At 48.2% G+C, this 14,573-nt stretch overlaps 1 protein-coding gene across 13 annotated transcripts in view; it reads right to left on the reverse strand.

Moving 5' to 3' along the window:
* Positions 1 to 14,573, reverse strand: part of LOC140392940 (serine/threonine-protein phosphatase 6 regulatory ankyrin repeat subunit C-like) — a 361,058-nt gene that overhangs the window by 188,212 nt on the left and 158,273 nt on the right. For all 13 annotated transcript variants that reach the window (XR_011935463.1, XM_072478798.1, XM_072478764.1 and 10 more), the window contains one exon: positions 2,746 to 2,958. Coding sequence is in view for 12 of the 13 variants with exons in the window: in XM_072478798.1 (XP_072334899.1) it covers positions 2,746 to 2,958 (213 nt within the window). In the remaining variant the exon portion in view is untranslated. The remainder of the gene's footprint in view (positions 1 to 2,745; positions 2,959 to 14,573) is intronic.

Below are 14,573 nucleotides of genomic sequence, written 5' to 3' on the forward strand. Positions count from 1 at the left end.
TCAAAAACTCCAATCTAGTGATGAACCCTGTATAATTGCATTTTGAGACGAGGGGCTGGATTCTCTGCCCTGCCACGCCACATTTCTGCCCCGACCCGCTGGTGGGTTCTCTGTTACGCCGGCCAACAAATGGGGTTTCCCATTGTGGGGCAGCCCCACGTTGTTGGGAAACCCCTGGGCGTAAGCAAAACGGAGAATCCCGCCCAAGGAATTTCAGTTACAAGTGAATAAACTGTCTTTTAAATTAGTATTCATAAAGTCTGACAGTTACTGATCTGTAATTTTTCTTGTGGATAGGGCAATGTTCTTTAATTTTAATGTGATAGAAATTTGATAGCAATTGCCGAGGTACTTAAAATATTTACTTAAAACAATTAGATTTTGTTCTTGTGTAGTATATTAACCTAATATGACTAAGAAAACACATTTAAGAAATTTGCATTATTAAACCAAAAACAAAGGAATCTGCAAAAATTTCATGATGGTAAACTACTTCATAACCAGCAGTTTTGTACAAGCAGCTATTAAATCCAAATAACACTTATTCAGAGAACAAAGATATAAAGGTTTCAAAAATAATCAGATTTCAATTTAACAAGGAAATATTCCAAAGGAAGACTAAGCATAAATGCTGCTGTTGGACATATCAACTGAAGTAACTCAACACAGGCAAACCCTTTACCAGCTGAGCTATCAAGGAAGGTATGGATTCTTGGTTCATTTGAGAAAAGAAATCAAACTATGTTTTAGGGGTATAAATTGAATATGGGTAAGAGTGAGGTCTTTGTGATTCAGGTGAGGGGGCAGGAGAGGAGATTGGGGGGAATGCCATTCAAAGTGGTGGGAGAGAGTTTTTGATAGTTGGGAATCCAGGTGGCATGGGGATGGGAGCAGCTACATAAATTAAATTTGGCCCAGTTAGTTGAGCAGATGAAGGAGGACGTTCAAAGGTGAAACATGCTTCCATTGTTACTGGCGGGGTCGGTACAGACTTTAAAGATGACGTTCTCCCGAAATTTTTGTTCATATTTCAGTGTCTCCCTATTTTTATTCCAAAAGCCGTATTTTAAGAGGGTCGATGTGGTGATCTCTGGGTTCGTATGGGCGGGTAAAACCCCGTGAGTAAAGAAGGTGCTGTTGGAGCGGAGCCAAATATAGCTATGATTAGGAAGTGGGTAGTGGGGGAGGGGTCAGTGTGGGAGCGGATGGAGGTAGCATCATGTAACGGCACAAGCTTGGGGCACTGGTAACGCCACCTCTGCCGTTCTTGCCGGCTCGGTACTCCACACGGCTCTAAGTGGTGGCGGCTTTGAGGGTATGGGGGCAGTGGCGAAAGCATATGGGAGTGGAGGGAGCATCAGTATGGACTCCAACTTGTGATAACCACTGATTTGTGTCGGGGAGGCTGGATGGGGGGTTTCGGAGATGGCAGCAAGCTGGGATTGAGCCGGTGGGAGCACCTGTTCGTTGATGGCAGCTTTCCAGGCTTGGAGGACTTAGAGGAGGAGTTTGAACTGCCAGGAGGGAATGGGTTCCGTTATCTGCAGATGAGGGGCTTTACATGGAGACGCTTGACCTTTCCGCTTCTACCGCCTCAGGGAATACAGGACAAGGTAGTTTTGAAAGTGGGAGTGGGGTAGGGGAAAACCTCGGAAATTTATAAAGAGCTCATGGAGTGGGAGGGAACCCAGATAGGGGAGGTAAAGCGTAAATGGGAAGATGAGTTGGGCAAGGAACTAGAGGCAGGTCTGTGGGAGGATGCTCCGAGTAGAATCAACACGTCCTCATCGTGTGCCAGGCTCAGCCTGATACAATATAAGGTGGTCCACTGGGCACACATGGCTGTGGCCCAGATGAGCAGGTTTTTGAAGGGGTGGAGGACAGGTATGGGCAGTGTGCGGGAGGGATCGCAAATCATGTCCACATGTTTTGGGCACGTCCGAAGCTTAGGGGGTTCTGGCAAGGATTTGCCGATGTCATGTCCACAGTACGAAAGATGAGGGTGGCGATTTTTGGTGTGTCGGAAGACCCGCGAGTCCAGGGGGCGAGAGAGGCTGACATTTTGGCCTTTGCCTCCCTGGTAGCCTGGAGACGGATCTTATTGCCGTGAAGGGACACGGAGCCCCCGAAATCTGGGGTATGGGTTAGTGGCATGGCCAGGTTTCTCAGGCTCGAGAAAATCAAGTTCGCCCTGAGAGGATCGATGTTAGGGTTGGCCCCGAGGTGGCAGCTGTTTATCGACTTCTTCCGAGGAAAATTAGGCTGTTAGCAAATATGATTGGGGGAGGGGGGGGGGCATAGTTGAGCCATGATCGGCGAGAGCAGATGGGGGAACTGTGTATGTACGCCATGTTGGCTATGTTGTTGGTTGGGGGTATTATTTACTGTGTAATGTTTGCATTCAAAATTGTTGTTAAAAAAAAAATCACAAATGCCATAATAAAATGTTTTTTAAAAAAAAGAAATCAAACAAAACTCAAATGCACTCAATGTTCGTCATGAATTATTTTTACAAGTACAGCAGAGCATCAATGTCCCATTGGAATGTGGTGCTGTGTAATGATCAGTCTTCAGCGACTCGATGAGACATTTAGGGGATCCTCAATTATTACAGGTTCATACTTCGAAAAGGTACAAAATCTCAACTTAAGAGTTTTGGAACAATTCTACTTGTCCTCCATAAATAACTGCCATATTAAAAGAATCTTCCCTTTAAAAGAGCGAGGTATGAAGATTTACATTTACCTGGAAGTTGACATCTGCTCCATTATTTACTAAAAGTTCAAGACACAAAGCACCATGGGTTGAAGCAGCAGCAAAGTGCAAAGGAGTAAATCCCTTGTTGTTGGGTTGATTCACATTAGCACCATAGTCAACAAGTTCGTTCACCACAGCATCTTGTCCATTGTAGCACGCAATGTGGAGTGCTGTATTTCCATATACATTTGGTTCATCAATCTGCCATGGATTGTAAATTTTGTGCAGTAAACAGCAGAGGTATTTGGCAATAGTATTTTCAATAAAACTATTAGGACCATCATAAATGCTAGAGCAGAGGTTTTCTGTGACATTTTAAAATCTAAAATCAACATTTAAGTTTATAGAAGCCCATAGAATCTCTACAGTACAGAAGGAGGCCGTTTGGCCCGTTGAGTCTGCACCGACCCTCCAAAGAGCACCCCACCTAGACCCACTCCCCTCCCTATCCTCGTAACACCACCTAACCTGCACACCTTTGGGCACTAAGGGGCAATTTAGAATTACCGATCCATCTAACATGCACATCTTTAGACTGGGAGGAAACCAGGGTACCCGCAGCAAACCCATGCAAACACGGGGAGAATCTGCAAACTCCACACAGGCAGTCACTCAGGCCAGAATTAAACCCAAGCACAGTGAGGCAGTAGTGCTAACCATTGTGCCACTGTGAGGCCCATGAGAATGTCCCATATGGGGAAGTAACTCAAGTATGTAATACAAAACATTAGTCGGTTTAAATTAATATCAACGGCCGTGTGAATGAATGACAGAATGGTGTCACTGAACACTAATTCTGTACCAACATTAACAAGCCACCATGTGGCATTGATAGCACCACTAATGAACCAGGTTTGTCAATTACTTTTGAAATTAGGGCATATTAAAGGAGCAAAAAGGCAAATTACACATTTGCATCTAAAATTAATTTTAATATAGTACTTTCTAGATATATTATTATTTATAATATATTTTTATATATATTATATCTTTTCATTCAGACATAGATGGATTCTTTATTTTTAACTTCATTTGTGCAACTTGAAACACTGAACTTGTTTAAAAAAGACCAGGGGCGGGATTCTACATTGGCCGATGCCGGAATTGGGCAATGCGATCACAAGACAAAGAACAAAGAAAAGGACAGCACAAGAACAGGCCCTTCGGCCCTCCAAGCCTGTGCCGACCATGCTGCCTGTCTAAACTACAATCTTCTACACTTCCTGGGTCCGTATCCCTCTATTCCCATCCTATTCATGTATTTGTCAAGATGCCCCTTAAATGTCACTATCATCCCTGCTTCCACCACCTCCGCTGGCAGCGAGTTCCAGGCACCCACTACCCTCTGTGTAAAAAAAATATGCCTCGTACATCTCCTCTAAACCTTGCCCCTCGCACCATAAACCTATGCCCCCTAGTAATTGACCCCTCTACCCTGGGAAAAAGCCTCTGACTATCCACTCTGTCTATGGGTGCACCCACCCCACCCTCAAGCCCTCCTTAGGTACGCAAAAACTCGAGACTCCTTCACCGGTCCATTGAGTCCCTGCAGGTTCCAGGTTATAAGTCTTACCGGAAGCTTGCGCCTCCATTACCCTCTACTTTCCGCCATCTACCGACTCTGACCCTTTAATTTTGCCCTGTACCGGCCCCACCCAAGATGGCCTCCTTCTCTGCCCATGACCACGTTACATCTCCAAGCCTGCCACATCGCACCCCCACCACTCCTCCTCTCCTCACGGTCATCCCTCGCAGTTGTCTCCCCCATCTCACGTCCATTCACCAGCATTACCTGCCAACATGGCAGTTCCTGCCCAAAGGGTCTATCTATCCACCCTCCCTTCACCTCCTTGATCTGTGTAAATGGCTCCCCGTGGACCTCACCATCCCGTACCTAAATGAAGACACATCCAAAACCACAAGTCGCCTCCTCCAAAAAGTAAACCCCACCACAGGCGGCAAGGGGGGGGGGGGGAGGGCAGTTGCCCCCTTACAAACTTATCACCCCCTTAACAAATAGTCATCCCAATGAAAACCCTCCACCCGTATCCTCCGAACACCATTGTGCCAACTCCTCCATCCCCCATCAAAGTTCAGTTCTCCCCCAGCTTATGCTCTTTAATAAGTCGCTGGCCTTCTCTGAGGTTTCATACTAATATTCCCGGCCCCAGTTTCGCTGGGTACAGCACTTCAAACCTAATCTGTCGACGATAGAGCACTGTTTTGGCTCTGTTGAACCCAGCATGTTTTTTTGCCAGTTCCGCTCCAATGTCCTGGTACATTCGGACCTTGTTCCCCTCCAATTCACAGTTCCGCTTCTCCCTGGCCCACCGCAGGATCTTTTCCTTCTCCGCAAACTTGTGGAACCTAATGATCACGGTCCGCAGCTGCTCCCCCGCTCTTGGATTCTGCCTCCGTGATCTGTGCGCTCTATCCATCACTGGGGCCTTGTCCAGCACCCCTTGGGCCACCAGCCAGCCAGCATCCCCGAGACATATCTCGTGGCACTCGTGCCTTCCACTCCTTCAGGCAAATCGACGATATGCAGCTTCTGCCTTCTAGACATGTTCTCCTGCTCTTCCACTCTTAATGACTTGCAAAGGTCCCCCAGGAGCCCCACCTCCACCTCCAAGGCCACCACCCGATCACTGTGGTCTGACATCACCCTCTCCACCTCTCGGATCTGCGACCCGTGCCTCCAAACACTTCTTGACCCTTTCCATTGAGCCTTTCAGGGGTGCAACTGTCCCTTTGATGGCTTTCGATAAGTCCTTCTGCAACGCCTTTCTTTGTTGGCGAAACTCCTCTCTACTAAAAGCCATCAACTGCTCCATCTGGGGTTTTCCAAACTGCTCCGACCCTTCCCCCTCTGCCATCTTTCCAATAGCAGCTGTGCCACAGGTCTCTTCCAGTTCCTTGGCCAGGTCTTTCACCTTCTTCTGCCGGGTCTGGTAACCAGCAGATATGCCATTCCCAGGGGGAACTTCTCCTCCACACCTTCAACTGCACTTTCCCGTCAAAATTTCTCCCGGATTCGGGTAAAAAGATCTCAGTTCTACGCCTTCGAGCAGGAGCTGCCCTGAGTCCACCAATCACTCCATGGCTACCACCGAAAGTCAGGTGGCCCAGATACATAGTTGCCGTTGTCAGGGCAGCCCTGTCCTGTGCCTCAGCCACCACCCGCAGAGTTCTTCAGGCCTTGGACATCTTGACCCATGGCTGATAACTTCAACCCCAAAGCCTCCACCGCGGACACCGCCCATGCGGTGTTGGTCTAGGTGGTACACATGGTCAGCATTGCCTCCTGCCTCTGCAGGCGGTTGGACTCATCCAACTGAACCTGTATGCACTGGATGGTTGCTCACTACTCATGTAGTCCCGGCTCGGTGTCTGCATCTCCAGCATCAATGGGACCGCAATTCCCAGAAGCCCGAGACCCGTCTGGACGGCTGCTAGTCCCTGGGGTCAGGCCACCCTCTGACTGTCCGCCGTCTCAAAGGTTCCTACCTCCACCTGATGTACCACTGCACATGTGTGGTTCACACCAGATAGTGCCCCAGGTGTCTCTTCACTAAAGTGCCCAAATGAGGTGAGTGTCTCTGAGATGGTGCAGGGTGTTGGAGACAGCTGTGATGGCAAGTCGGTGTCTCCAGACTGGTACTCCAGGGTGTTATGGGCTGGTGTTTGGGGGCTCACATCGTTGTCCACTGCTGCCTCATCATTGGATGTGTCCTGAGGTTGTGGCCAGGGGAGAGCGACACCAGAAGGGCCCGCCTTGTCGCCAGGGTGGTGTGCGCTGCTTCCGTGGTCATAGAACACCACCAATTCAATCCCAGCATCAGCACTTAAGTCTCTGAAACAGAGAATCCAGTCCCAGGTTCCTTAAAAGGGGTTTATTTTCCTCTTTTTATTAACATGTGTTGAGTAATTTTTTGTCACAGACACTGACAAAAAAAGATGAGTGCCCCAATGTTATTTCCGCAGGATGAAACTAATGGCATAGTTCCAGCCAATTACTGCAACTCAACAGTTCAAACAGCTAAATTATCACGGAATTTCATGGAGATTGACAAAGCTGAACCAAAATGGCCCAAAGATTTTTAATACGGTCAGTTTCACAGACCAGAACATGAAGCCAGTGAGATATTTTGATAAACAGATGGTCACCCAACACACTTCCCATCAGCAGCTAAACTCTTGTTCTTGCTGATGGCTCACAAGCTCAAATTAAAGGAGGATTTAGGTCCAAAACCTTGGGCGGGATTCTCCACTCCCGCGCCGAAGTGCCCATGCCGTCGTGAACGCCGTCGAGGTTCACAATGGCGCGAAACGGCCCCGATCCCGACCGATTCAGGCCCCGACAATGGGCTAGGATCGGGGCCGCGTCATCTACACGCGTGTTGAGTAATTTTTTGTCACAGACGGGGCCTTGTCACCACGTAAAGGCGGCGCCACATAGATGACGCGGCCGGCGCTGCATAACTGGCGTCACCCGCGCATGCGTGGTTGCTGTCCTCTGAGTCCGTCCCGCAAGAAGATGGCAGACGGATCTTGCGGGGCCGCGGAAGGAAGGAGGTTCTCCAGAGAGGACGGCCCGACGATCGGGAAATTTTGGCGGCCCAGGCGATTCTCCCAACCGGCGCAGGAGTAGAGAATCTCGCCCCTGAACTTTGTTTCTTTCCACAGATGCTGCCAGAAGTACTGAGTTTATCCAGTAGTTTCTGTTTTTATCTCAAATTAATTTATTTTGGCTAACATCAACAGCAATTCATAATACAAACAAATGAAGTACATTAACTGAAGTAAGGGAACAAACATGTGGCTGCAAGGTCACATGAATACCTGTGTCAATGTCAGATTAATAAAGACAATAACCAAACTTCTCTGGCCGTTCACGCCGGCGGGATTCTCTGGTCCCACCAGCAGCGCACCCCCTGCCACGGGTTTCCCAGTGCCGCATGGTGGCTTCAATGGGAATTAACAGCGGCAAGACCTAAGAAACCAATTAAGCCAATTAACTACGTGCCATCAGGAAACACATGGCTTGGAGGCCAGAGAATCCCACCCATTAAGGGCAGCACAGTAGCACATTGGTTAGCACAGTTGCTTCACAGCTTCAGGGTCCCAGGTTCAGTTCCTGGCTTGGGTCACTGTCTGTGTTGAGTCTGGACGTTCTCCCCATGTCTGCGTGGGTTTGTGCCGGGTGCTCCGTTTTCCTCCCACAGTTCAAAGATGTGCAGGTTAGGTGGGCTGGCCATGATATATTGCCCTTTAGTGTCCAAAAATGTGAGGTGGGGTTACTGTATTACGGGGATGGGGTGGAGGCGTGTGCTTAAGTGGGGTGCTCTTTCCAAGAGCCAGTGCAGACTCGATGGGTCGAATGGCCTCCTTCTGCACTGTAAATTCTATGATTCCATTGTAACTGCAACTTCTATATCCATCACTGATCATTTTTTCAACATAGGTAACATCTGGGGCTGGATTCGCCACTTTGCGACGCCGAAAGCAAGGAACAGGATTGGGTGGAGAATTGCGCAAAATGGATAAAATTCTTTGCACCTGGCGCCAATTCTGATGCCATGCTCTGATCCTTCGCTGGCAGTGAAATCGAAGTTTGCACCCTGCACCGGCGGGTCCATGCAAAACCGTCCCGATCTCTCGCTACACTGGGGAATTCCGATGAATGGAGCTCCTCGGTGTACAAAATGGGGCTCTGTGTGGTCTCGGACACACGTTCCCCATGGAGGCTCCTTATACAACGCAAGTCGCCGGTAAACACGCGGCTAAACACACTCGCCATGGGACTTTGTTCCCAATTAGTTGAATCGCGTCCTTAGTCCCCTAAACAGCGAATTCCAGCCCTGCTATTTATATGATAAACCCCTCTTCTGAATGGCAGTTCGTTGTTCCCACTCCCCTCTCTGAAAAACTATACTTCTTAATGGTGCTTTAATGAAGCCATCAGTTGTTTTCAAAAGCATTCTTTTTTAAATTTGTCTTTATATAAAAAAAAGAACAATCTTTCCACATCCTCGGGATATACCAACGTGCTTCAAAGCCAATTATTTATTTTTGAAGTGTCATCATGGAGTATGGCAATCAGTTAGTGCACAGCAATCAAATACTGTACCAATTAGTTATTTCTGTCAGTGCTAGTTGAGGGATAAACGTTAACCAGGACATCAGGCAAACCCTCTTATTCTTCTTCCAATAGTATTATATATTTTGTTTACGACTTCCGGTGGCAGCATGCGAGAGTGAGGTCGCACATTTGGTAGTTCCGACCAGGATCCACATTTTTTTAGGCCTTTTTGCCTGTTTATTTGAGAGATTTTTGCAGGAAAACATTCAGGATACACGGTGCCACAGGGTCCCGTACCAAGCTCATGCCAAAAAGGAAGGGGAAAAGAACCAAGAAACTTTGAAGCAGAAATTCTCCGTTGGACTTGGGATGCCTCACGTAACTCCTCTGTAGAAAAAATGTCGATGACCATTTGCAGGTATTGACAGCACCGAAGGCCAGTTGCAGGTATCGACATCCCCGATTATAGTGGACATGTTTCGGACAATCTGGCTAAGGAGTTTACTTTGCATTTTGAAAGGCAGTGGAAGTTGGTCTCGGAGAGATTATGCAAGCCAATTGAGGAAGCACTGGGCCGTGCCCGAATGGAGTTTGATAAAACCGTTGAGGTGGTGAAGAAACATGGCGAGGTGCTGGAGGGTGTGGAAGAGGCGCTGATGAGCAGCTTGCGTCGTTAGAAGCCGAGGTTGCGGTGATGGCCAATGAGAATAAGAGGTTGAAGGCAAACGTTGATGACCTCGGAAATCGGTCAAGCAGCAGAACCTCAGAGTCGTGGGGTTGCCGGAAGGGGTGGACAGACCGAATCCCATCGAACATGTGGTACAGATGTTCTGAAGATGTCAGGCGTGGCCCCCCACCTTCCCCAGTGTTGGACAGGGCCCACCGGATGCTTCAGAAGAAACGGAATGAGTTGTCTTGTGCGATTATTGTTCGGTTTCACAGTTTTCGGGATAAGAAGGTCCTGGACTTGGGTCTAACTGAACGGAAAGTGATGTATGGGGGGTTTCTTTGTGGATGTTGCAGGCTGGTGCAGGGGTGTGTGGTGATGGTGGGGATATCCTGCATATAGTTATTGATAAACTTTGTTTTTTATGTTTGTGGGGATGATGGGAATTTTCTATGATGTATGGTATGTGTTTCTTGGGACTGGACCATGAGGAATAATTTATCCTTGGTCCTGGGACGGGGCAAGGTTGTCGTCTTTTTCTTTGTCTTGGTGGGGGGCTGCCTTGCTGGCAATGTATAATCCTGGCGAACGGGAGTGAAGTATGGGGAGGAGCTGCAGCCGTTAAACCAGTTTGGCGTGCTCAGTGTCTGGGTTTGGGGGGGGGGGGGGGGGGTTTAGTTGGCCAATGGTTGATCTAGGATTTTCTTTGTGTCTTTCTAAAGGTGTTTGGTGGCCATCTTGGGAGGGCCTTTGACCGGTTCCTCTTGAAGATTTATTTAGTTGTCTCAGACAATGTAAATGGCTGATTCTGGAGGCTGGGATAGTGGGAGGCTCCCAATTCTGTTGGTCACCTGGAACATAAGGGGATTGGGTGGCCCAGTGAAGATGTTGAGAACTTTCTTCTTGTCTAAAGGACTTAAACGCTGATGTAGTATTTTTGCAGAAGACCCATTTGCAGGGGAGAAGACTCCAGAGGCAGTGGGTGGGGCATGCGAATCACTCGGGCTTTGATGGAAGAGCCTGAGGTACAGCAATTTTGGTTAATAAGCGGGTGCCGCTGTTGACCACCAGGATAGTGGCGGATCCTAATAGTAGGTATGTGGTGGTTCGTGGGTCCCTGGCAGGTATTTTGGTGGTCATGCTAAATGTATACACCCACAACTGAAATGATCCGTCATTTATTAGGAGTCTGCTGGCCTCTATCCCTCTTTTTCAAAAAATCAAACTCAAGGCCCTGCTCCACCAGCTCCTCCTGCTTTCTCTAGGGGTCTTTATAGGTCAGAGCCCCCGGAGAGGACGTTGGACATGGTGAAGTTCTTGGATGGGTTGCCCTTCCAAATGGTAGAGGGGGAAAGTAGGGAGGAGTCAGATGCCTCGTTAGGCTCGGAGGAGGTACTGAAGGTAATTGGGCTGATGCAAACGGGTAAAGCTCCGGGTCCTTATGGGTATTCCATTGAGTTTTATAAGTAGTTTGCGGACCATCTGGTGCCATGGATGGTAGATATGTTTAACAAGGCTTTATCTCGGGGTTCCCTGCCTGACACACTTTGGCAGGCCTCCATCTCCCTCACTTTGAAAAAAGATAATGAGCCCACGGAATGTGGTTCACACAGGCCCATCTCGTTGCTGAATATGGGAGCCATGTGCTCGCTCTGAAATTACAGTCATGTGTCCTGGGTATATTTGCAGAGGCCCAGACAGGCTTTGTGAAGAAGAGGCAACTGTCGGCTAATATACGAGGGTTCTGAACGTTGTCCTTTCCCCTTCTCTGTCCTGTGAGCCAGACATAATTGTACCTATGGATGCGGAGAAGGCATTTGACAGGGTGGAGTGGGAGTACCCTTTTGAGGTGCTTGGAAGATTTGAACTCAGAGAGAAGCTTATCTCAGAGGTACGGCTTTTATATAAGGCCCCCTTATATAAAAGCGTACGCACTCATGCTTCAAGCTCGGATATTTCCATTGAGCAGGGGCACAAGACAGGAGTGCTAATTGTCGCCACTCCTGTTCGCCCTAACGATAGAACCACTGAGGTCTTCGGGGGAGATGGAGGGGGAGAGCACAGGGTGTCTCTAATTGCTGATGATCTGCTCTTATATGTCACAGACCCAGTCTCAACGGACAAGATTATGAAGCTAGTGAGGGAACTTTGGCTCTTTTTCAGGCTACAAGTTAAACCTGAAAAAGAGTGAATATTTTCCGATTAATTCCCCGGGGAGGGGTGCCAATCTGGGGGTATTGCTTTTCTGCCTTGCCAGAGATAGCGTCCGGTATCTGGATATCCAAGTGGCCCATGATTTGCCCAAGCTTCATAAGCTTAATTATGCAAGCCTAGTGGGTGAGGCCCGATTTTCAGAGATGGGGCCTGGCAGGTGGAGTCCAGGTGATCAAGGTGAATATTCTGCCAAGATTCTTATTTCTGTATCAATGCTTCCTTGTTTTACTTGCTAAATCATTCTTTGTGAGGGTGAACAAGCTAATGAATTCTTGTTTTGGGCAGGTAAGGCACGTAGAATGTGTAGGGTACGCCTTCAGAGGGACTGGCAGTCTGGGGGTTTGGTGTTACCCAATTTTCTCCTGTAGTATTGGGTGGAGAAGGTGCTGGGTTGGTGTTGGGATGCGGATACCATATGTGGGAGGATGGAGGCAAGTTTGTGTAAAGTGTTGAGCGTATGGGCTGTGGTGATGACACCACTCCTGTTCTCCCCAACGAAGTATACCTCCAACCCGGTGGTGATTGCTACTTTGAAGATATGGAGGCAGTTCAGGCAACATTACAAGCTGACTGTCATGTCATTGTAGGCTCCTTTATGCGGTCACCATTTGTTTGCACCATCGGGTTTGGATGCGACTTTCAAGCTATAGGAAGGGAAGGGGCTAAACTGCTTTAGGGACCTCTTTATGGAGGGACCATTTCCAGCTGTGGAGGAATTTTCGGCAAAATTTCAATTATCAGGGGCACACCTGATACTTTCAATTTCACACCATAGATCATGGATCTTGCCCTACGTTTCCCATAGCACGGTAACCCTCCCTGCTGGGGGAATCTTACTGTTGGTGAGTTTGGAAGGTGAGTGCATCTCAAATATTTATGGGCGGATTATTTCAATGGAATCTGCGCCACTGGATCAGGTGAGGGTGAAATGGGAGGAGGAGTCGGGGCCCATTCTAGATCAAGGTGTGTGGAATGAGGCCCTTTGTAGGGTGAATTCCACCTCCTCCTGCGCAGGGCTCAGCCTGATCCAGCTTAAGGTGGTACACAGGGCTCACTTGACTAAAACTAGGATGAGTGGGATTTTTGCTGAAGTGGAGGACAGATGCGAGCGGCGCTCTTGTGGGCCCGCTAATCATACTCACATGTTCTGATCATGTCCAAAGATGGTAAGCTTTTGGGTCTCCTTCTTTCGTACCATGTCAACGGTTATTAACATTGATCGGGGGCCTTGTACGTGGTGGCCATTTTCGGGTATCAGACTTACTGGGACTGCAGGCCAAGATGAGGGCAGATGCTCTTGCCTTTGCCTCACTGATAGCCCAGAGGCGAGTTCTGCTGGGATGGAAAGCTTCCCCTCCGCCGAGTGCCTCAGCCTGGTTGGTTGACCTTATGGAGTTCTTATACCTGGAAAAGGTCAAGTACACCGTTAGGATGTCAGTGGAGGGGTTCTACCTGAGGTGGTGGCCATTTACCTCAGAATTAATTACTATCAGCTATGGGGAGTAGTGTAAAGTTGTGGGACTAAACTGCTTTAGGGACCTCTTTATGAAAGGACCATTTTCCAGCTGTGGAGGAATTTTCAGCAAAATTTCAATTATCAGGGGCACACCTGATACCTTAAGCTGGATCAGGCTGAGCCCTGCGCAGGAGGAGGTGGAATTCACCCTACGAAGGGCCTCATTCCACACATCTTGATCTAGAATGGGCCCCAACTCCTCCTCCCATTTCACCCTCACCTGATCCAGTGGCGCAGATTCCATTGAAATAATCCGCCCATAAATATTTGAGACCTTCCAAACTTGGTTGAACGTAGTTTTTTTTTGTGTTTTTAGCCCGACAAATGTACCATGTATGAGCCATTTTCTGGGATGTTTTGAATTTGAGATCTTGTTTGTTTTCAATGAAAAATCTTCAATAAAATATCTTTTTTAAAAGGATATTTTTGTTTCCATCCATTTGAACAGACAGATGGAGCCCTCAGTTTTAAACCTCATGCAAAAGACAGCACTTCCAATATTGTATGGAATTCTCCCAAACTGCCCGTGGCGGTTTTGGTGGCGGGTGGGTACAGTGAATCTGGCAAGAGCCAAAACGTTGGAAACCCACCGGCATGAAATCACTGTACAATTCTCTCAATGGTGGGTTAATGGCAAGTCGTTCTTCCCACTGGCAGGTAGCACAAACACAATTTGCATTTCATAAATGCTCATTAAAACAGCTGCCTGCCGACATCATGACAAGCCTTTCAAATCTCTCATCACACCAGCAAGAAATTACAGCGGCAATGATGCATTGTCCACCATTATGCCAGGGGAGACCGGTTCCTACCTCCATCTTCATGCCGAGCTGGTCATCATGGATTGCACTGTGCTGCTGGACCCATGGACTATCCTGTGTCATGGGGTTGGTCAGTACTGCACCTGGAGTTGAGGAGTACAGGGGTCTCCTTATCCTTGGTGCCACACAACAGTGTTAATCTGGACAGCTTTGGGGCTCATGCAGCCACTGCAACAAAGGTCCAAAGTTCGAATAGGGGTGGAGTATGAGGTGAGGCTGGGGAATGAGGTGGGCGTGGCCTAACAAAGACAAATAGGGGAATGTGGAAGGAGGCCAGAGCAAGGGCTGTACAAGGAGGGCTGATCTAGGAGGATGGGCGAAGGATGAGTATTCACAATGGCATGCAAGGAGGTGGATGAACAAAATGAACGAAGGAAGGAAGAAGGATGACTGAGGGGAGTGAAACTGGACCCTCAAAAATCTGCATGAAAAACTCACAAACAAGGAGGTCAAAGGGATACCACATTGTTTGCTGGAAGGGGATGCACGAAGACTAATGATGTGGTGGGTAGAAGT

The sequence above is a fragment of the Scyliorhinus torazame genome, chromosome 2 (assembly GCF_047496885.1).
Source record: "Scyliorhinus torazame isolate Kashiwa2021f chromosome 2, sScyTor2.1, whole genome shotgun sequence".
In the NCBI taxonomy this organism is placed as follows: domain Eukaryota; kingdom Metazoa; phylum Chordata; class Chondrichthyes; order Carcharhiniformes; family Scyliorhinidae; genus Scyliorhinus; species Scyliorhinus torazame.